The sequence below is a fragment of the Capra hircus genome, chromosome 9, assembly GCF_001704415.2.
Source record: "Capra hircus breed San Clemente chromosome 9, ASM170441v1, whole genome shotgun sequence".
In the NCBI taxonomy this organism is placed as follows: domain Eukaryota; kingdom Metazoa; phylum Chordata; class Mammalia; order Artiodactyla; family Bovidae; genus Capra; species Capra hircus.
In genome coordinates, this window is record NC_030816.1 from 89,412,582 (window position 1) to 89,435,463 (window position 22,882).

The 22,882-nt window shown below is 52.3% G+C and overlaps 1 protein-coding gene across 1 annotated transcript; it reads right to left on the reverse strand.

The window, feature by feature from the left end:
* TTLL2 (tubulin tyrosine ligase like 2) lies at positions 12,834 to 21,468 on the reverse strand. Its single transcript, XM_018053540.1, has 2 exons — positions 21,187 to 21,468; positions 12,834 to 14,559 (listed from the first exon to the last, which is right to left on the reverse strand). Exon 2 carries the CDS (start codon positions 14,540 to 14,542, stop codon positions 12,953 to 12,955), a length of 1,590 nt encoding a protein of 529 aa, XP_017909029.1. The 5' UTR covers positions 14,543 to 14,559; positions 21,187 to 21,468; the 3' UTR covers positions 12,834 to 12,952.

The following is a 22,882-nucleotide window of genomic DNA, read 5'->3' on the forward strand; positions in this document are numbered from 1 at the left end:
GAGTTTTTACAGGAACTTCTCCAGAAAGGCGATTGTCCAGACAATTTGGGATCTAACTTGGTTCTGAGAGTGGTAACCTGATAACTGTCTTCTAGCACCGAAACATCACCAGACTGTTTGACACATTTCTTAAGCCTTCTTTAAATATGTAACTTGACTTTTTTTTTTTTTTTTTAAACCAGGCTTAGGGATTAAGAGGTAGCGCTAGGGCCCTGGGAGTCCTGAAGGGCTGCAGAGCTCATCTCTGCTGTTTCCCTCTTGTTTTACTGGTTTTAATTAGAGAGGTCAGCTGATGGCTCTGCGTTTTCACTCCAGCTAAGCCTCTGGCCCTTTCTGAGGGTGAATGTTGGAGTGCTGAACTATTTCACTGCCATACGAACTCTCAGTGACCAGAGCTAACCCACACGCACCTTTTTGTTGTTGTTGTTGCAAACTAATGCAAACAGGAGAGTCTGGAAGAACCTGTTTGGAAGGTGGCCTCCCATTATGTCACAGCTATGTGGTGTTGGTCTTGTAACCTACCCAGCCCTTCACACTTTGAACCCCGGAGTTTCCCTGATGTTGGGGCAACAGATAGTTGTTTCTTAGCCAGACTCAGGATGGTGTGGAAACGCAGAGACCAAGGATGGGTGCAGATGCTCGGTGTAAATGGTGAAGACAAGCTGCTGGGCAGGACAGGACCCAGGCGTCCTGGGAGGGAGATGCTGGACAAATAAGCCTTCTATCTGCTTCCTCACTTTGGGACAGACGATCCATGTGAGAAGACTCACTTCAAAACAAGAAAGCACTGCGCTTGAACCTCGGGAGCACAGTTTTCCAAATAATTCAACTTTACTTAAACAGTTCTCTCCACGTGTTCATTCTCTCAGCCTCTATTCCTAACGAGCAAAGACGCTCAGGATGGACGGCACCAACTGATGGGGCCAGACCCTCAGAGCTCGGAGTAGACTGAGATTTCTTCCTCCCAAGTTTTCACTTTGAAAACAAATCCACCCATTAAACAGATTTTTGTATCTGTAGCCTTCCTTTCTTTAACCCACCCTCCCTGCTGCATGGCCCAGGCTCACCCAGCTTAGCCCAGGGACCCCCCAACAGCAAGCATCTCCCCCTCCTCTCTTGCACTTTCCCACCTGGTCCTTCTCCACTTGATCGTAAATCAAAGGAGTCATCATAACTCAGAAACTCACAATCACGGGACCTGTTAAAAAGGCAAATGTGTGGACAGATGACCATAGACGAGCTCGTGTGTTATCTGGAACTGGGCGGTGAGGCTCTCGGTGGCAGGGATCACAGCTCACACTCACTGCGCTTGTCATGAAATAGGGGGGTCTAGATAGCTACAGATCCCCCCAAGGGTGCTTAGCTTGGCAGGTTCCAGGTTCCAGAGCCCATCTGGGTGAAAGGCTGAGGGCTACCTCTCGGCCAGTGATCCCCCAGACTAACCAGGCATCCCAGTTGCCTCCATTTTGGGGGCTTTGATGTCCAGCTCCTCTTCCAAAGCCCTACTTTCCTTACCATACACAGCTCAGACCTCGCCCTGCAGGAAGCGCTCTACTAGATTCACAGATTAAGCCCAGGCTCAGTGACCCCCCCCCCCCAGAGAAAGCGATGGCACCCCACTCCAGTACTCTTGCCTGGAAAATTCCATGGACGGAGGAGCCTGGTAGGCTGCAGTCCATGGGATTGCTAAGAGTCGGACATGACTGAGTGACTTCCCTTTCACTTTTCACTTTCATGCATTGGAGAAGGAAATGGAAACCCACTCCAGTGTTCTTGCCTGAAGAATCCCAGGGACGGGGGAGCCTGGTGGGCTGCCGTCTATGGGGTTGCACAGAGTCGGACACGACTGAAGTGACTTAGCAGCAGCAGCAGCAGAGTGACCGCCGGACAGCATCCCAACACAGGTGTGTTTCCGATGCTTGCAGACACACTCTGCCGGCGCTGGGAGAGCAGGCACGGCACATCGCCGCCCTCTGGAAGTTGGGCGTGTTCCCAACAAGCAGTCAGGTGAGTGATGCCACGAGCACCTCTGGGGAGAGGTGCTGGCCATGGGCAGGAGATGCGCAGGGCGCTGCCTGGGGAAAGGTTAACGCTACCAGCTCTGGGCACTTTTAAAGCAAATTCTCCATGGCAGACGTCGGCCAGGTGACTCAGCAATTAACTCACTTAAAAGCCCTTTTCATACTGTTCCTGGGGTTCTCAAGGCAAGAATGCTGAAGTGGTTTGCCATTCCCTTCTCCAGTGGGCCACGCTTTGTCAGAACTCTCCTCCATGACCTGTCCATCTTTGGGTGGCCCTACATGGCATGGCTCATACTTTTATTGTGTTAGACAAGGCTGTGGTCCATGTGATCAGTTTGATTAGTTTTCTGTGATTGTGGTTTTCATTATGTCTCCCCTCTGATGGATAAGCATCAGAGCTTGTGGAAGCTTCCCAATGGAAGGGACTGGCTGTGGGGTGAACTGGGTCTTGCTCTGGTGGGTAAGGCCATGCTCAATAAATCTTTAATCCAATTTTCTGCTGATGGGTGGGGCTGTGTTCCCTCCCTGTAGTTTGGCCTGCGGTGGGGTAGTGGCATTATGGACTCAGTGGACATGAATTTTAGGAAGCTCCGGGAGGGAGATGATAAAGGACAGGGAAGCCTGGTGTGCTGCAGTCCACGGGGTCACAAAGAGTGGGACATGACTGAGCAATTGAACAACCAACATCAGCATTACAGCCAGAAGTTTGAGAATTTTGCCTCTGGAGTGGATTTTTGAGAGAGTGCACAGATTGTACCCCCAAGGTCTTTCTTGCCGCCTGTAGCTACTGAGGCTCTGTGTGAAATGGGCATTTCCACCTTCTTGAGTTGCTACTCTTGCTGTTGAAACTAACAAAGTCCTGATCCTGCTCTGAGCTTTGTGGATTTCCAAAAGACTGTCCCTGGGATGGCTTTACTGCAGCCGTTTAGCCTCCACCCCATTATGGGGCTGCCTGTCTCCAGAGCCGTCATAGAAGGAAGGTCAGACTTGAGGTCACCATCTCGACTTCTTTGCACAAAGTGTCACTTCCTGATTTGAAAATAGATCCCCCTCTGGGTTGGACACTTCCCATGTGCCATCATTTAATATCCTTCCTGACCACTGTACCTGGTTTCACAGCTGTCCTGAGAGAGGGTGGAATTATAACATGCTCTCTGAGATCACCGGGACCGTAGGTCCAGTTTGTGAATACCCACCAGTGTCTGCCTTGAAGGACCAGGGTCCCTGATGAATGAGCCAGTGACAGTTTACCTGTTTAATTCAAGAGGTTCATTGATTTGCCTTTATACTTTGCAACCAAAAAGTTGTTTCCTGTTTGTCAAGTGTTTCAAATCCTGTTGTTCCTTACACATAATTGGAGGTGGGTTAGTACTGCCCTCGGCTTTTCAAAACAAAGATGTTGAAATGATACCAAACCCAGGCGTCCTTCCCTCACTGAGACAGGGAAGTCCATCTCTCTGAGTTTGTAGCCCGCAGAACCAAAGCCACCCTCAGTATAGGTTCGCTGGCTATCATGCAAACCACCCCATGCGCTCCCTTCTCTAGTTCTCTCACTTTTAGGTGGTCACTGTCTTTCTCTCTGGGAAATATGGCTAATCAGCCCAGAAGGGGGTGTCAAGGACAGCTGGTTATGGGTATTGACTGGGGGCAGAGAACCTCGTGTTCTGTTGAGGGTAGTAAAACAGAGGATCCTGGTGGGACAAAATATTTCTATTGGGTGTGTGTGATCCTGGACATGAATCTCAGTCTGAGACTTTTCCCTCTATTTTAACTTTGCTGATTTAATTTTCTTTATAGGAGGGCCTCCCTGGTAGCTCAGTGGTAAAGAATCTGCCTGCAATGCAGGAGACCTGGGTTCGATTCCTGGGTCAGAAAGATCCCCTGGAGAAGGAAATGGCAATCCACTCCAGTATTCTTGCCTGGAGAATCCCATGGACCGAGGAGCCCGGCCGGCTACAGTCCATGGGGTCACAAGAGTCGGACACGACTGAGCAACTAAACCACCACCACCATAGGAGTATGACTCCTTTCTTCGGTTTGACTCCTATTTAAATGTCCTGATTCTATGTGAGCTTGAGAGGAATGTGAACTCTGTTGGGCACTGCATTCTGTATTTATCCATTAGAGCAAACTCTTTAACTGTTACTCAGCCCCCCTTTTTTTTGTTTGCCCTAAATTTAAAAATATGTATTTATTTTAATGTAAGCGTCCTATATGCTCCTTACTCAGATTCACCAAGTTTTAAGCTGTTGCCACATCTGCTGTATCATTCTCTGTGTGCATATATGTATACATGCAAACACACACATCCATTGTTTATATTTTCTGTTCCTCTTGGGGATAAGCTGCATATATTAAGATCAATGCCCCTCTGACCCTGAAGACTTCTGTTCCTATGACCAGTCCTGTGGGATCAGGGCTCACCCTGCTCCAGCATGACGTCATCTTGACTAATTGCATGTCCTAGGAAGGCCATGTTCTGAGGTGCTGGGGCCAGGACATCAATACAGGAACTCTGGGGTGGGGGACAGGTCAAGCCGTAACATGCCCCTTGGATTTCTTTTCATTTATTCTGCTTGGAATAAGCTGGACCTCCTAGATCTGTGGAGCCACATTTTGGCATCCAGTCTGGGAAATTCAGTCACTATCTTTGATCGTATCTGCATTCCTCCTCGTTCTTGCCTTCTTCTTCTGGAATTCCAGTCAGAGGCTTTCCCATATCTTCTCTCTCCCCTCGAACATTCACCATCTGGCATGACCCCTCAAGTCCACAGGAAACAGTGACAGTGAGCTCTGCCATACCGAGGGTCCAAGGCCTTCAAAGGTCCACTTGCTGTGGGGTGAGTGATGACGGTCTTGAAAGGCAGGATTTAGGGAGCCAGAGAGCATATGGAAGGAAAGAAAAATTTTAATTAGGACATAATTTGAGTGAAGTTGGGAGAATATAAATTATGTATTTTAATGAGACCAGGGAGATGGGCCTGCCTGGAGCAAGATAATCAAATATAAATAAAATATGAGAGTAGGATACAAGGACATCTTGAACACTAGCCCTCTTGGAGCGGATCACTGTAAAATATGTTTGTACAGCTAAATAATGCAACAAATATTCTAGCTATGAAGATCTGTTGAATTAACCTGTATTCTTCAGGAAAAGTCTGCCCTGGCGGCTCAAAGGAAATCGTGTTTCCAGATGGGACGGTGCAGCGTCTGAATGACGGACGCGAGGAGACTGTATTCCCAGATGGGACCATTGTGAGTGTGGAAAGGTTGGTACCAGGACAGGTGGTGTCCGTCTGAAGTCTCCGGAATTTGTGGTTTGTGCAGTTGTCAATTCTCTGGATTAATCTAAGTTTTGTAAAAGTTGCAGTATTTGTATAAGTATAGCAGAAAACTTCGTTGACCCTAGAGGTTTGGTCTTATAACCTTGATCTGATTGATCATAGCTAACATGGATCTAAACACTCATTTTTTTAAAAAATATTTTTTTAATTGGAGCATAGTTGCTTTACAACACTGTGTAGGTTTCTGCCATGCTTCAAGGTGAATCAGCCATAGCTGTACGTATGTCCCCGCTCTTGAAGCTCCCTCCCACCTCCCACTCCATAGACACTCATTTTCAAGTGTTTCCTCCACTGACATTGGTCATGACTGGATTGCAGCCATGAAAACAATCCCCGGCATTCGGTGTGTGCCCACCGAGGCCGTGTGTGCAGCAGCCCGAGCCGGCAGCAGCACTCACGGGGCAGCTGTCCAGGACGCCCGGGGAGGTGCCGACCCGACGGGGGAGGCCCAGGGAGACCGGCACCCCCCCCCGCCCCGACCCCGGGCCGCCCTCAGACCCTCCAGCGCCCCCTCCCCACAGCGCAGGGGCCCCGCAGCGGCGGGCTGCTGCCTCCGCGGCTTCCCTCTCCTGTCACGGAAGCCCCAAGTGTCGGCACCACCGCCGGAATCGCTGTGCCCAAGCAACTCCACACCAGGTCCCCGCCGCTCCCGGGTGACTCCGCCTCAGACCCCCGCTCCCCGGTGATCCCGCCTCAGGTCCTCCCTCCCCGGGTGATCCCGCCTCAGGTCCTCCCTTCCCGGGTGATCCCGCCTCAGGTCCTCCCGTCCCAGGTGATCCCGCCTCAGGTTCTCCCCGGTGATTCCGCCTCAGGCCCCCGCTCCCCGGGTGATCCCGCCTCAGGTCCTCCCTTCCCGGGTGATTCCGCCTCAGGCCCCCGCTCCCCGGGTGATCCCGCCTCAGGCCCCCGCTCCGCGGGTGATCCCGCCTCAGGTCCTCCCTTCCCGGGTGATCCCGCCTCAGGTCCTCCCTTCCCGGGTGATCCCGCCTCAGGTCCTCCCTTCCCGGGTGATCCCGCCTCAGGTCCTCCCGTCCCAGGTGATCCCGCCTCAGGTTCTCCCCGGTGATTCCGCCTCAGGCCCCTGCTCCCCGGGTGATCCCGCCTCAGGCCCCCGCTCCCCGGGTGATCCCGCCTCAGGCCCCCGCTCCGCGGGTGATCCCGCCTCAGGTCCTCCCTTCCCGGGTGATCCCGCCTCAGGCTCCTGCTCTCGGGGTGATCCCGCCTCAGGTCCTCCCTTCCCGGGTGATCCCGCCTCAGGCTCCTGCTCTCGGGGTGATCCCGCCTCAGGCTCCTGCTCTCGGGGTGATCCCGCCTCAGGCCCCCGCGCCCCGGGTGATCCCGCCTCAGGTCCTCCCTTCCCGGGTGATCCCGCCTCAGGCTCCTGCTCTCGGGGTGATCCCGCCTCAGGCTCCTGCTCTCGGGGTGATCCCGCCTCAGGCCCCCGCTCCCCGGGTGATCCCGCCTCAGGCCCCCGCTCCCCGGGTGATCCCGCCTCAGGTCCTCCCTTCCCGGGTGGTCCCGCCTCAGGCCCCCGCTCCCCGGGTGGTCCCGCCTCAGGCCCCCGCTCCGCGGGTGATTCCACCTCAGGTCCTCCCTTCCCGGGTGATTCCGCCTCAGGCTCCTGCTCTCGGGGTGATTCTGCCTCAGGCCCCCGCGCCCCGGGTGGTCCCGCCTCAGGCCCCCGCGCCCCGGGAGGAGCCCTGCGGCCTCTCCTTCCTCCCGCAGAGCTACCGTCCGGTGCCCAGCAAGCAGCTCTGCCCGATCAGGCCCGAGACCCCGGCCTCTCTCCTGAGCTCTCCCCAGGCCGCCATTGGCCCTGCTCAGCTCCTGTCTATAGCCTGACTCTGCAGGTGCCTGCGCTGCTCCCACCCTGGCGGGATCTGTACCCCTGTCTAGCAAGATCTGGGGGTGAGGTGTGCAGACTTGGGTGGTCACATCCCTTGGCCCCACTGGTCCCCACGGGAAGTGCTGGCCACTGACAAGCTTGTTCTCTCCACCAGGAATGGTGACAAGACCATCGTGCTCAGCAACGGTCAGCGGGAGATCCACACAGCCCAGTTCAAGAGGAGGGAGTACCCCGATGGCTCCACCAAGACCGTGTACCATGACGGCCACCAGGAGACCAAGGACGCCTCCGGGAGGGTCAAGGTTAGGGATCAGGCTGGAAACATCATCCTGGACAGGAAGTAGCTTCTCCTTCAAAACTAGCCTTACCCGTGACCTTCCAATATCACCTTGACCTTCCAACATCACCTTGACCTTCCAACCTTGCCTGTGAACTTCCAACATTGCTTGTGACCTTCCAATTTATGTGTAACCTTCCAAGTACATTATTTACTAAAAAAAAGAAACAACTAATATTTGTGGCCCTAAATGGTGAAAAATCATGTAAAACTTGAGGACTACCCAAGTCATCCAGAAATTATAAAGGAAGAGACAGCCTGATCCCGGGCTCCTGGTTCGGAAAGGTGGCTGCATCAACACTAGTCCAGCCAGAGAACAGGAAGCTCGCAGACAATGACTCCAGGGCCCCGGCCAGACCCCTTCCTCTCTGCCCACCACAAGAACCAGCTCTACATGTGACGGGCAGCCTTCCCTGGGCCCTGGGCGCCTCTGCCTCTGCCTGCAGCTGGCCCCTGGTCCTCTCCTCCTGAATTACACCAGCTTAGCCTGACCATCCCGAACATTTTCCTCAGGGCACCAGTTCACGCCACTGCAGGAGCGCCCACGGGGAGCCTGACCCAGGGTCTGAGTGACCTGGCCTCATGCCCGCCGCTGTGTGGGTGGTAAGCCACCTCCTGAAACTCTGCATTTTAAAATCTCACAGGCAAGGCAATGAGAGTTGCCCCTTTTATTGTTTTGTAGGCAGCCTAGAAAATAAGACAGAAACTGGCACCTAACTGACTTTCACACTGGAATAGAGAGCCCCAAAATACAAGAAAGGAATAATTTCCCGAAAATCTTCTGATGAGATGTTTGTATGTGCCCATGTCTTCATGCGACAGAAGTGAAGTATCATGTTAGTGCCTGGGATCATTTCAGTCCTAAAGTCTATGGTGCACACCCCACAGTAGCCTCAGTGGTTGGGTGAGGCTTTTTGAAGTAACTCAAGAGTAATGTGTGGTCTTGGCTTTGATTTGAAAATCAAAGCATTCTATTGCAGTCACACTGGATGGGGCCTTTTCCACCCAGGAGGCAGATACCACGAGGTGAGGTCATTTGTCAGATGTAACAGACCAAACCAACCCACTGCTAAAAAGCTGAAAATAGAAAAAGTGAAAGTGTTAGCTGTTCAGCCTTATCCTACTCTTTGTGGCCCCACGGACTGGCCCACCAGGCTCCTCTGTCCATGGGATTCTCCAGGCAAGAGTACTGAAGTGAGTTGCTTTTCCCAGGGGATCTTCCCAACCCAGGGATTGAACCCAAGTCTCCTGCACTGCAGGCAGGTTCTTTACCTTCTGACCACCATCAGGGAAAAGCCAGAAATGGATTCACTCATTGCTTTGACTATTGTGAGTTGGCTTATCCTGGAAATTTCCATTAAAGCAAGCAAAACAAAACACCGCTCTACCAAGTTAAAGGACTTCTAGCTGTTTGTGGAGATCAGGGGAAGAAAGCAACATACAATTTTGTGGACAGACTGTGTTCAAACACGAGATAATCTGCCGAACGGGCAGAATGCTTCCCAACAGCCACGCACATGAGATCGTGGGTCAGAATAAGACAGGTCACCCAGAAGCCCTGTGTGTGCTGTGCGGACTGGTATGCTGCACATCAGAACAAGCTTATAAAGCCATTTCCTTCTGATTCCCAAAATCTAGAACGTGCTTTTAAATCTGGGCTTCCCTAGTGGCTCAGTGTCTGCCTGTCGAGGCAGGAGACTCGGGTTCCGTTCCTGGGGCAGGAAGATCCCCTGGAGAAGGGAATGACTACCCACTCCAGTATTCTTGCCTGGAGAATTCCATGCACAGAGGAGTCCGGTGGGTCATAGAGTTGCAGAGTCGGACATGACTGAAGCGACTTAGCCTGCATGCATGCATAGATCCATATACCTGCAGCAGTCTGCAGCAAGCTGAGTTGGCTGGAAGGGCATCGACAGCCTCGCAGCATGGGGTTGACGGGCATGTGGGGAAACCAGGAGGAGCCAGCCACGGGCTCCAGAGGGGGGCTTGAAGGAGGAGCCAGGCTTCCCCACGCAGGGACAGTCCCCTCCCTTGGGACCTGCTGCATCTTCACCCCCGTCACCACTGCTCTCCTTCAGAGCCCAGCGCGGCCGCCCTGGGTCCAGCCTCCATGTCCCAGGGGGGCGGAGCCCTGCAGGAACACGGGAGCCCCACCCCTCTGCGTGAGGCCCTCTCCCCGCGCTGAGAAACACAGGTGTCCCTGCCCCGTGGCCAGGTGAGTCTGCGTCACTTACACGGTCCAGTACACGGTCCTGCTGTGGTCCCCTGATGGATTCCAGGGAAGGGTGGAGGGCTGGTGGTGGGCACTTCAACTGTTTCCTGTTCCAGCGGGACATCAGCTTCTCAGCATCTCAGGAGCAGGGGGGCGGGGCGGGGCGGCTCAGCTAACACCGGACTGGTCCTCCCTGCGGGGAGCTGAGAAGTCCAGCCCAGCATCCTCCCCTGCCTCCACGGCTGCTGTGTCAGCAGCCAGCCTGCAGGTGGATGGTGGCTGGGAACAGGAAGAGGGTGAGGCGAGAGGAGACGCACGGGCAGAAGACCCCACATGGCCGCGAGGGCGGCAGTGGTCGGCCTACTGCCCGGGGCTCTGACACCCGATCCCCTGCGGCCTCCCCACCTGTGGACCAGAGGTGGCGGGAGCGTGCCCGCAGAGGCTCTGCTCGGGGGAGTCTGGCAGGTGGGCGTCCCACGCAGCCCAGAGTGACCTCGGTGTCACAGGAAGAAGCCCCTTCGTTCCTCATTCCTTCTAAAAGATCCTGACCCTGATTTCCTGTTCCCTCTCTGCTGGTTCCCTCTAAGCCCAAGCCAATCCAGTTTCAAAACGAAAGAAGAACCTTGCCTTTCAGCTGTAAGACTCTCCCAGGCCCCGGAGGACTCTCAGAACCAAAGATCCCAGTCTGTTTCCCTGACTCTGTGACTGACCGTTTTTGCAGTTGCTCGGTCACCGGTCCCCGGGTTGTGTTCACTTCCCTCTCTGGGTTGCCCGCTCCTTTGGTGTGTTGTTTTGGGGGTATGAGGCCAAAAAGAACCCCCGACATGCCCGGCCCAGGTTTCCTGGGTCCTTGGTGGGCTGCCTCCTTCCCACCCTTCAGGGGCTCCCCTGCCCGACATGCACGCTCTGCTCAAGGTTTGCAGATGTCTGTCATGAAGGAACAGGGAAATGCGTGCCTCCTCCCTCCTCGGGGAGTGGAGGCCCACGTATTTCTAGAGAACTCCTCGGTTTCCCAACTTGGGGCTTTGCTGTTCCACTTCAGCAAGATGCTGTCTGTGTTCTCTCCTCCACATACCCCAGCCCCCATCCCACCCCACATCAGTGACCCTGATGCTAATTCTAGGAAATGAGCAAAAACATTTCCTATCTCTTTTGAAATTCTTGGTCTGTTATTATTTCAGTTTAATTGGCCTACCCTTTACTATAAGACACGTACAGCCCAGGTTTTGGATTTTTGAATGGCCCAAGGCTATTCTAGCCCCAAAAACTCCGAATGCACAAACAAGAGCATCTTTCCTTAATAACACATGCTCTGCTCACCTGTGTAAGGTTCGTGTTCACGTCTGAAGAGTCGTTAAAACCTGGCTTGTAATAAAGAAGCCAGCATTTCAAACACTGAGGGAGACTGAGATCTCATCTCTGGTTTTTGAGTGATGGATGTTGCATGCTTTGGTCTCATCAGACGACCTGGACATTTGCGGAAAAGGCTCCTGTCTTTATTTGCCAGACGAAATATAGGAACCTGGCTGAGGAATGCTAAGTCTCTTCAGTCGTGTCTGACTCTGTGACCCTATGGACTGCAGCCTGCCAGGCTCCTCTGTCCATGGGATTCTCTAGGCAAGACTACTGGAGTGGGTAGCCATTCCCTTCTCCAGGGGATCTTCTTGACTCAGGGACTGAGCCCGTGTCTCTCATATCTCCTGCCTTGGTGGGGGTGGGGTGGGGGGTGTTCTTTACCACTAGCGCCTCCTGGGAAGCCTGGCTGACAGGTAAGCTCAAAACCACCTTGATGCACTTTTCTTGACTCCTTCCAGTCTTTCCCGGAACAAGGTGTGGCGCAATAAAGGCACAGATGCCTGAAATCAGGCAACGGATAAGAAATGCGTCGCAGTGTCGGGACTAACCCTGCTGTAACTCTTTCCCTTCCTTTAGCCTTTTCCTCTGAACCGTCCAGGTCAAATAATAAAATTGGTCATTTCAGAAGCCCCTCCACGTGCACCCAAGACAGGAAGTCATCATTATCTTGAAGTGAATGCTACTCACTTCCTTTTTGTTTAAGCCCAGCTTTGAGGCCTGTGGAATCTTAGTTCCCTGACCAGATATTGAAATCTGTGTCCCCTGCACTGCAAGTGTGGAGTCTTAACCGCTGGACCGCCAGGAAAGTCCCAAGTCCTTACTTCCTTGCATTTGGCTCTTGATACTTGCATCACGCGCTATGCATCCCAACTCTCAATAATTCAATCTTGACTTTTCTTTCCCTGTGTTGACTTTTTTGTGGTAAAACAAGCGCAAGATGCAACTTACCGTGAGTGGCACTTGGCACGTTTATCTGGCCCTAAACATTTATACGTGTTGTGCAGCCATCACCACTCTATTTCCAGACATTTTTGTCCCAAAAGGAAACCCTGTCATTTGGCTGTCATTCCCCACCCCCACCAACTCCTGGAAACCACCAACCTACTTTCTATTTCTGCGGATTTGCCAACTCTGGGCATTTCGTGTAAATAGAATCACACAGCTCAAGATCTTCGTGTCTGGCTGCTCAGCAAGGCGTTTACAGTAAATACTGGAGCTCTGTGTCTCTCCTATCTGGCAGGAATGGTAACTTGCCTAATCTGGAACTTTCAGACTTTGCAGGGCTGGAGGGTAATCTAACAGTGACAAAGCCAGCAGAGAGGGGACACTTTCCACGCATGGCTGATGGATGTCCCCAGTGGGAAGATACTTGGTACAGTGTCTGATTTAGGGCCTAGGATCCATAAAGAACAGAGTCATTTGACTGTTTGCGGGGAAGCTTTCAGTAACGCACTCTAGATGAATGTTTGATCATTAACAAGATTAATTGTGAACAAAATCTGGTCTGTTAAGGAAGAAAGAGCTAACCTTTGGCCTTTCTTGTACTGGTTTCACCTAAGAACCTTTTTAAATACAATCTTTTTTCATGTTAAAAATGCACAGTATAACTGTAATAAGGCATTTCCAAGTACAGGTAAGGGTTGTGTGGTTCTTCTGAGAGATTTGAGCAAAGAGACCTGTGATGTGATGGAACGGAACCACACCCGAGCATGCTCTACTGTGAGTTTTTATATTTATGTACAAATCGACAGCTCTAATCTCAGGGAAGTAACTGAGGTGGGGACGGAACCACTTGCCTTCCCCAGCAGAGGAATTCTTGGTTTTCAAGAAGTCATGTTATTTTCTTTTTATTTTCTCTTCTGCTGCTTGAGAACACTGCTTATGCGTTAGTTTCTGGAGCTCTTGAATTATCCTCCTGACATTGAGTCCATTCCTAGATGCTCCGAAAGTAGCTTCATTGAAAGGGAAAATGAGAACAAAGTTGCCTGCCTGGGAACCGGGCACCCAGCTACCGTCCGGCTGCACACACAGGGTGAGGCCCTTCTCCCGGCCGTGGGACTGGATGAGCGACACACGGGGCATGAGCGTCTTGAGGGCCGGGTGCCTGGCCCTGGCCTTCGGCTTGGCTTTGGGAGGCTCCCTCGTCAGCGGGCGTACCTCCTTCTGCCTGCTCAGTGCTTCTCGGGGCTGGCAGGTGTGCTGGTTTTCAGGGCACTCTGTGACCGCTTTCTTCCCAGGAGTTCCATCCTTACTGAAAGCTCTTCTGCTCCGGAGTTCTGAGAAGGATTCGTAAGGAAGGTTGCTGCCCTGACCTCTGTCTTCCCGAGCAAGGGGGACGTCGGGGCTTCCGTTTGCAGCCCTGCAGCTCTCCTTCCTCCCGTCTCTGAGACTGTGTAAGTGAATCAGCTCGATGGTGTCATGGATGAGTCTCCTCTTCACGGACACGTCCACCGAACAGTCAAGGGACAGGCCCGGGCTGTAGTTGACCTCCATCAGCCACGGCTTCAAGTTGTCGTCGACGAGGATGTCAAATCCGAAGAGCTCGAAGCAGTTGGCCGCGAAGGGGACGGAAGGCGCGATGGCCAGCACGGTGAGGATCACCACGCGGTTGATTTTCTGCCAGAGCAGCAGGTCGTCCACGTCCCAGCTCCGCAGGTACGAGAAGAAGCGGCTGAGGGTCCACTTGCAGCCGCTGCCCACCACCTCTTTGATCTTCTCATACGAGGCCCCCGACCTGTTGATGCTGCTGTTGGTCAAGTGGGCATAGCTGTTCTGGAGATTGCCGAGGTCAAACTTTTCTGTGGCAAAACGCACCAGCCCTTCCTGATAAATGTAGATGGTCAACGGCTTGAAGCCAGTGACGCACACGTAGACGCGGAGGTCACACTTGTATCTCCCGACAAGTAGAGGGTTGCAGATGTATTTCTGTATGATGCATGTGTTGGCAAAGATCAGGTTTTTAATGTCACTGAAAATGATGATTCCTCGTCCTCGAGAGAGCTCTGCGGGCTTGCAAATCCAGTAGCTGAGCTTGGCGTCCAGCGCCTGCTTCTCCTTGAAGTACTCGGCCACGAACTTGCTGTAGTCGCTGGGCATGACAAACGTCGGGGGGAGGAACTGGTACAGTGGGGTGCCATACAGCCGCTCCATGTGCCTCAGGCATTTGGCCAGGAGGTCCTTCCTGGTGAGCCTGGTGGTGCCTGGATGGTGGTTCAGGCACTGCCAGGGCTTGACATTGGCGTGCTCGGCCATCCGGAAAGAGGAGGTCCTCCAGTAGAGGTTCCAGTCCTCCACGTTCCGCTCTTGCTGGTCAAACTTGCTCCAGCCACGCTCCAGGAGGACACTCTGCACCACCTCAGGGGTGGTCTCGTCCACCCGGAACACCAGGGGCTTCAGACTGGCCCCTGGAGGCTCATCTTCGGCCATCAGTAAGGTTTTCTTTTCTAGAGATGGATGACCAGAAACTGTTAGAGGAAGGGAATAATGGAAGGGTTAGAGAGGGAGTTTGGGATTAACAAGCGTACGTAAATGTCAGCCACTCCAGTGTTCTTGCCTGGAGAATCCCATGGGCAGAGGAGCCTGGCGGGCTGCAGTCCATAGGGTCACAAGAGTCGGACACGACTGGAGTGACTCGCATACACACACATGTAACTGAGTCACTTTGCTGTGCAGCAGAAACTAACTCAACATTGTAAAGCAATTATGAAGTGAAGTGAAAGTCGCTCAGTTGTGTCCGACTCTTTGTGACCCCATGGACTATACAGTTCATGGAATTCTCCAGGCCAGAATACTGGAGTGGGGATAGCCCGTCCCTTCTCCAGTGGATCTTCCTGACCCAGGGATCAAACCCAGGTCTCCCGTATTGCGGGCAGATTCTTTACCAGCTGAGCCACCAGGGAAGCCCAAGAATCCTGGAGTGGGTCGCCTATCCCCTCTCCAGTGGATCTTCCCAGCCCAGAAATTGAACTGGGGTCTCCTGCGTGGCAGGCAGATTCTTTACCAGCTGAGCTGTGAGGGAAGCCCCAACTTCAGGGAAGGAAGTAAAGCAACTATACTCAATAAAAAGAAATAAAGTGTACTGCTAGAAACGAGGTTGGGCGGCCGATGGCAGCCTGGTGGGGATTTCACCCAGGAGGCCAGGTCCTGAGGTCGTCTGTGGTCTGTACCCTCCCGGACGTTATCGGTCTTGCCGATGCTTGCCTCTGCACAAAGGCGTCTATCTCTGCTGCCTGCAGACCCAGCCCCACCTGTCCCCACGCTCTTCTTCTCGGAGCTCACCGGCGCACCTCCTTCTATGAGAAAGAGTTAAATGTGCCTTCAGGGACACCGCCACACTTCCACAGAGCCACAGTGGACCCTGTTGGCTACAAAGCGAGCACTCTTCAGAGCAAAAATGGCCAAGTTTCTACAGTTAAATGAATCTGAACATGTGTAAAAAGCTGGGAACAGTGGTGTTATGAGATTAGCCAGGGTCTTGTTGGCCTGAGAAGTTTCAGGAACTCAGGCTGGGCCTCTGTGACCATCTCCTAGGGCCCACCTCATAGTCCCAGGGCCTGGCAGTGTTTCAGAGGCCCCCAGTTTGTTCAAATATCAGCTCATTTACAAGAAAGAGTTGAGAAAGAAAATTGGAGTTTTTAAAAACTCATTCTGTGATAGCAATGGTTGTCTGAGGATTGCACCTCACATTTTACAAGAGAAACAGAAAGTGAAGATTCAACATTTTTCTAAACTTTCAAAGAAAAAAAAAAAAAAAGGATCATTTGTGAGAAAAACCAAAACTGATGATGAAGCTTGAGGCTTTGGTACAACCTAGAAAAAAGGTGAAAATAGTCACAGCCTCTGGGAGAAAACGTCAGTATTCCAAAGTCCTATGTTCTCATCAAAAATTCCAAGTTCAGGCCACTGTGACCATTTCTTTGACCATATTTGTATCATTCATGCATAATTAATCATGTAAAACGACAAAAATTTATTTGCTGGAAATTCTGTGGGGTTTGGGCGATTCCAGTTGAGGGAACAGGCGTGAATGTGACACGCACTGCGTTTTCAGGGTAGCCAGTCTGGACAAGAAAGGAAAGAAGGGAAGAAGGCAGAAAGTGATAAAATAAGATGTATTATTTTAAGGCAGGACAAGAAAACAATTAAACATATAATTCCGTGTGTGTGTGTGTTTGGGCCGTGTGCATCTCATTACATGTTAACCAGAGCTCCTCAAACATGGGAGGGCCTGGGCAACCATTAAGGTCAACTTTCTTCTTTCTTCTGACATTAGCAATGAAACTTCATAAAAGTAGAGTGTTCTTTCCCAGCTCCGCCGAGGGTCTCGGAGACTTGCTGTTTGCTCTGTACGTGTTTACTTGGACTATGGATCCTTGGTGAACTTTATGTGAAGTAGCAGTGTGTTATCTTGATGTACAATTCTTGTCTCAAATATACACGACTGTGCCTCGGTTCTCCAAGCATTCTGAGCCTCTGCTTCTTGGGTTATAATCCTCAATTCGGCTCCAATAAAATTCCCTTGTTTCTTCTTCCTAACTTGATGGTTAACTGAATTTTCATCAGCAAAAAAGGGAAGAAAGAAGGATGGAAGAAAGGGAAGGAGGGAGGGAGGGAAGGATGAAAGGGAAGGGGTGGGGAGACTCGACTTGCTCACCCACCTTCTTCTCCGTGTGTGAAGCTGCGAGAAGCTGTCGAGGAGGAAAGGAGATACTTGTTGCCAAGTGACCTTGTTTCTGAACTGAAGCCACCTGCAGGGAATGGGTTGCCTCTGCTATCAAGGCTGCCAACAGGCTAGGAAGGGGCTTCCAAATGAGGGTCCAAAAGAGTCGTGAGCAGGGCAGAATCAACAAAGTGAGTGTGCGTGCCTTCAGCATCGTTACTGCTCTGACCTGCAACGTATAGAATTCGTGGATCTGTGGTGGCTGGTACAGAATTCAGTCTTTGGAATTTATCGTGATGTTCTCAAACTGTGTTCAGTGTTTTAATATGTATTTCAAGCCGCGTGTGTGTGTGTGTGTGTGTGTGTGTACACATTTGTGTTTGTGCATGGCAGGGGTGAGGGTGGGGATAGGGGTGGGTGAGGCTGGCTCAAATAATGATGGAAGCTAGATTAAACAAAGTTAAAAATGCTTCTTTTCTATCTCTGAGAAAGTTGCCATTATTGAACAGGACACCCCCTTCAGCTGTGTGTGACGTGCTAATGGTAGCATTTCACAAAACCAGTGTAGGAAATGCCGAGTCAGACAAGCCAGCTGGACTGGTGTCCAGGTTCTGGCCACCTCCGCCTTCTCCCACCTTGGGAGTAAACCTCTCAGAGGCTCGAGAGAAGAAGGTGTGTTCTGACCAGAGCCCGCTTCACCTGGAATCAGGGCTCAGAGGCCGAAGCTGGCCTTCCCAGCCTGTGCAGGGGGCGGTCAGAGAAGCCGGCGGAGAACAGAAGCGGGGAACACTGCTCCCAGGCAACTCCATCAGCCTGGGTCTGCTCCTACCGCGGAGCCCAGGAGACCACGGCTCTTCCTGGGGTGGGGTGGTTGGGGGAACGTCATCGAAGGAGGCCTAGTCCTGGCAGGCTGACCGGGGGGTCCACATGCTGTCCTCGGACTCCGTTTCAACTATGCATCCACTTTCCCGTTAAAATTTCACTGAGAAACCAAATGCATATTTGAGCTTTTTCTCCTGAATAAAAGTCCTTCTGGAGCCACTTGAAACGTGTTTATCCTGCCTTGTTCTCACAGGTGCTGATGGCAGCAAATAGTTCAATTAAAAAAGTGTATGGGGTATGTGTGCAGGGATTAAAAATAGCTTGGACCATCATCGAAGAATCTACAAATAATAAATACTGGAGAGGGTGTGTTGGTGGAAATGCAAACTGGTGCAACCGTTGTGGAGAACAGTACTGAGGTTCCTTAAAAAAAGAAATACAGAGTGCCCGATGATCTCGCAGTCCCGCTCCTGGGCAGAGTTCCAGAGAAAACCCTAACTTGAAAAGGTGCGTGCACCCCCAGTGTTCACCGCAGCACCGCCTATAATAGCCGAGACATGGGAGCAATGGCCGTCAGCAGACGAAGGCGTGACACACACATGCAGTGGGGCGTTACTCATCCACGCGGAGAAGGCGACTAGCGCTGTTTGCAGCAACACAGGTAGGCCTAGAGACTGTCATACGCAGTGAAATAAGCCAGAAAAAGAAAGACAGATACCACAGAATGTCACTTCCATGTGGAATCTAAATAAGATAGTGAGAAGGAACTTATTTACAAAACAGAAGTAGCCTCAGATGTAGAAAACAGACTTAGGGTTATGGTCGGGGCGGGGCGGTAAACTGGGGGTTGAGATTGACAGGCACACACTACTGCATATAAAATGGACAACGGGTAAGAACGTACTGCTCAGCTCAGGGAACGCTAGGCAACATTCTGCAACGGCCTACATGGGAAAGAATCTGAAAATGAATGGGTATGTATGTATGTGTGTATGTAACTAAATCACTTCGCTGTACCCCTGAAACTAACACAACACTGTAAGTCAACTAGACTCTAATTTTAAAAAGAAAACCAGATTGGAGACAAACTCTGAAGCCTTTCCGTGGGAGGAGGGACGTGGGTCATAGAGAGTCCCTAGGAGACTGGTACATCCTGGAATGCTCCCAAGCCAGCAACCCCAAGGAGAGGGGTCCTGGCCCTGAGGATGGAAGCCAGGGGCGGGTCTTGGTCCCTGGAGGAGGAGGCGGGAGTCCTCAGCTCTGGGGAGCTGTGAGCTCTGCAGACCCCGCAGCAGCCGAGGCCAGCAGGACGCTGTGTGTGTGCCCCACGCCACTGCCGTGAACGAACCCAGTGCCCGGTTCCTGAGATGCGAGCCCTCATCTGGACTGAGGATCCAGTACACAGGGCCAGAACCAGCCGCTAACTCAGCTGTGTGAACTACAGCAAGTCAAAGCCTAGGGAACCTTGGAGCGGGCTACCCTAGACTGACCTTTCAGACACGCTGAGTCCCATGTCTTCCGTGGGAGGTAACATGCTGACTTCGTCAGAGCACGAGCTGGTCCAGGAGCAAGACAATTTCAGACACAGAGGAGGTCATGAGCATAATTACAGTCTCATGATGTCATAGCTCAGCTGATACAGAATCTGCCTGCAATGCAGGAGATCCCGGTCCGATTCCTGGGTGGGGAAGATCCCCTGGAGAAGGGAAAGGCTACCCACTCCAGTCCTGTGGCCTGGAGAAGTGGACTGTATAGTCCCTGGGGTCGCAGAGAGTCTAACATGACTGAGCGACTTTCACTTTCAGCCCTGGTCACGCCCAGTCCTGGCCATAAAGGAAGCTTCTCTTTCCCAAACCTTGATGATATCCCAGAGCACACGGATTCTGGGGATGGGAATCAGCCAGACAGCACTTCGGTCATTGCCAGAATCATGGCTCCTGGGATGCCCCTGTGGGCCCACTGCTTCTCCTGAAAGACCGGCCTCTGCACAAGCGTTCCTAGGAGGGGCTGGCCCCCAGGGCCCATCAGACTGCCAGTTCTCACGCTTCCTTCCTCCCAGAGCAGACCCTTAGAGAAGAACTGGGAGTTAGTCTCCCAGCACCACCCCGCCCCACAGTTTTTTCAGCACTTTCACTGCTTAAAGGACAAACTTCCCTGGGGCAGCTTCCATGGGAGCAGGATACCACTAAAGTATTAAACCGTCTAATTAACACCACGCCCTTCATTCGCCAATGAACAGAGAGGGAAGGTGTGGGGGCGGGGAGAGGGACCTTCTCAGGAGACCCTGATTCAGACGCAGCGCACAGATTCCACCCAAGTGGAAAGTCCGGTTCTGTAAGAAACACAGGTCAGTGGACCTGACCGACGGGCCTGCTTATAGCATGTATGTACACAAGATACCAGTCATAAAGCTACATTTCTACAGAAAGGCCTTGAAACTTCAATTTGAAAAGTTAAATCCAAAAATATTTTCCCCACCTTTCTTGGGAATTACTGGAGATTTCCTTTACAAAGCCTTTATTTTCATGGGCCTCTTATGAAAATGTGGTTTCCTTTTCTTTCTTATTAGTAATAGCATTACCTTCAGTCACACTGTCCGTATATTTTAAAATGCCATCTTGGTGTGAATATAGAAGATGGTATCATCACCCACAGAAGATATTTCACACGGCTTAGCACAGTGATTTTCAACTTGAGAAGTTAGTTGTTTGTTTAAACTTTTAAAAAAAGTTTCCATTTTTATGGGAACAAGCAGTAGCTGGAGGTTCCAGCATAATTTTTCTAGATGGTGAAGCCAGTTTATGGGGACAAGTCAACCTCAACTGTTTGTCTTAGAGATGTTACGCCTGGAGGACATCGCACCCACGCCTGGACATCGTTTATCCCCCTTTCCTGATGCTTAGTCTATAGATTTCAGTCATGGTTTATAGCTTTTAGAAACACAGAGTGCCTCTCACATTAAACAAATCACCTATATATGACTTGCCCCACTGTTTAAGTCTATTGAATTTGTTACAATATTGCTTCTCGTTTATGTGTTGGTTTACTGGCCACGAAGCATGTAATTTTAACTCCCCAACCAGGGACTGAACCCCAACCTCTGTGTTGAAGGTGAAGGCTTAACCACTGCACAACCAGGGAAGCCCCTGATTTATCCTATTGTTTAAGTCTGCCAACTTAAGAGTTCCTTGTTACACTGGAAACTAATATTGTAAGTCAACTCCACTTCAATAATAACTTTTTAAAGAGTTCCTATGCACTGCATACATACATGCTCTTGTCAGGAAGAGCTGGCATTGTTTAGACCCAGAACAATTTTTCATTATTCTTAAACAGAACCCATGCGCCATTTTTGGTGTTAATTGTAAGGAAGTCTATTTTATCATTAAATCCTTCAGTTTCCTGAAGGCAAAGGCCACTTCCAAACACCTCTTGGGCCCAGCCTCCCTAAAATGTGTTCATGGTTCATAAACGCTGGTGGAAGGGGACAGACTGGAAATGAAAATTCTACCATGCCCCAGGCTCCCCCTGGTGGGTCAGACAGTAAAGAATCCGCCTGCTATGCAGGCAGGACAGGACGTCTGCTCACCGATCCTAGCGGCTCTGGACCCAGCGCCTCGCGGAGGACGGGTCCTGGGTGCCGGCGCGCTCAGGGGCCACCCTCCAGGCGTGGGTGCGATGTCCTCCAGGGGTGGCTGCGATGTCCAGGCGTGGCTGCGATGGCCCCTGAGCCGGCTGGATGTAAACACTGGGCACCAAGTGGGAACAGAATGCTGCGTTGTCAGGCCCTGATCCGGGGGTGGGTTTGGGGTCTTCCTTCGGCAGCTGCAGAGCCCAGCTGAGAGGGGCAGGAACAGATGTTGGTGTGTGGGTCCCTGGTGATGCGGCCTGCTCTCCTCACAAACCCTGGGGCCCGGTCAGGGTGTGGGCCCCAGGCTTCCCTCCCTCCAGACCATGCAGGCCCAGGGCTCAGGGCCCGGTCAGGGTGTGGGCCCCAGATTTCCCTCCCTGCAGACCACGCAGGCCCAGGGCTCAGGGCCCGGTCAGGGTGTAGGCCCCAGGCTTCCCTCCCTCCAAACCACACAGGCCGAGGGCTCAGGGCCTGGTCAGGCTGTGGGTCCCAGATTTCCCTCCCTGCAGACCACGCAGGCCCAGGGCTCAGGGCCTGGTCAGGGTATGGGCCCCAGGCTTCCTTCACACTTGTTCCAGAGGGCTTCCCTCCCCCCAGGAGACCACGCAGGCTGAGAGCTCAGGGCCCAGTCAGGGTGTGGGTCCCAGGCTTCCCTCCCTCCAGACCATGCAGGCCGAGAGCTCAGGGCCCAGTCAGGGTGTGGGCCCCAGGCATCCCTCCCTCCAGATCACGCAGGCTGAGGGCTCAGGGCCTGGTCAGGGTGTGGGTCCCAGGCTTCCCTCCCTGCAGACCACGCAGGCCCAGGGCTCAGGGCCCGGTCAGGGTGTGGGCCCCCGGCTTCCTTCACCTGCGCTCTGGAGGGCTTCTTTCCTTGCAGGAGACCATGAAGGCTGAGGCCAAGTGGTCCCGTCGACGAAACTCCTGAGGACTCGGAGAAGAGGTGGTGGGCTCCTCTGGTGGGCCCCTGGGGTCTCCTGGGTATTACTCTAGTGGGACCACAACAAGTATTATTTCTTCATAAAACATCTGCATTTCCCAAGTGAACCTTTTTTATCCACTGAAGCCATAGCAAACGCTGGGTGGACGCACCCTCCAGGAAGGCTGAACGCTGCCCCAGAGTCTCGCCCCGTCTTCTGGGGCTTGTGGGCCAGCAGGACTGTGGACTCTAGCCCTCAAGCCAAGAGAGCCGTCTCGAAGCCGGGGCCTTGCACAGAAACTTTGTGCTCAGCCCCTTCAGGTTCAGGCCTGTTATTGCCTCACTGATTAATGCGGAATGTTTCCCCATCACCTACCTCATTACGGGCCCGGGTTATAACCACTCAGGACCAATAAACTGCTTCGCATAACTATATAAAAGCTGCACAACCCAGCAGCCGAAGACGTTGGCTGAGTGGTGTCAGGCAAAAGGGAATCACCGCAGCTTTTCTAGTTAGCAAATCAAGAATAAAATCATTCATTGCATGGAGCCTAGAAGGCATCTTTCTTTTGCGGTTTGTCGTGTTCACTTGTTAATTATTCATTGCTATCCTCCAGCCACCCACCTGGTGAATTTTCTAAAAACCAAGAGTAATTAAGTCCTTCGGCCGACTGCCTTGAGGCACAACAGACGAAGGGCAGGTCTGGGAGGATGTCAGGGACGTGCCCTCTGGGGAGG

Coding starts and splice junctions, on each gene's coding strand:
- TTLL2 (XM_018053540.1), bottom strand. CDS start 14,542: ATGGCCGAAGATGAGCCTCCAGGGGCCAGTCTGAAGCCCCTGGTGTTC.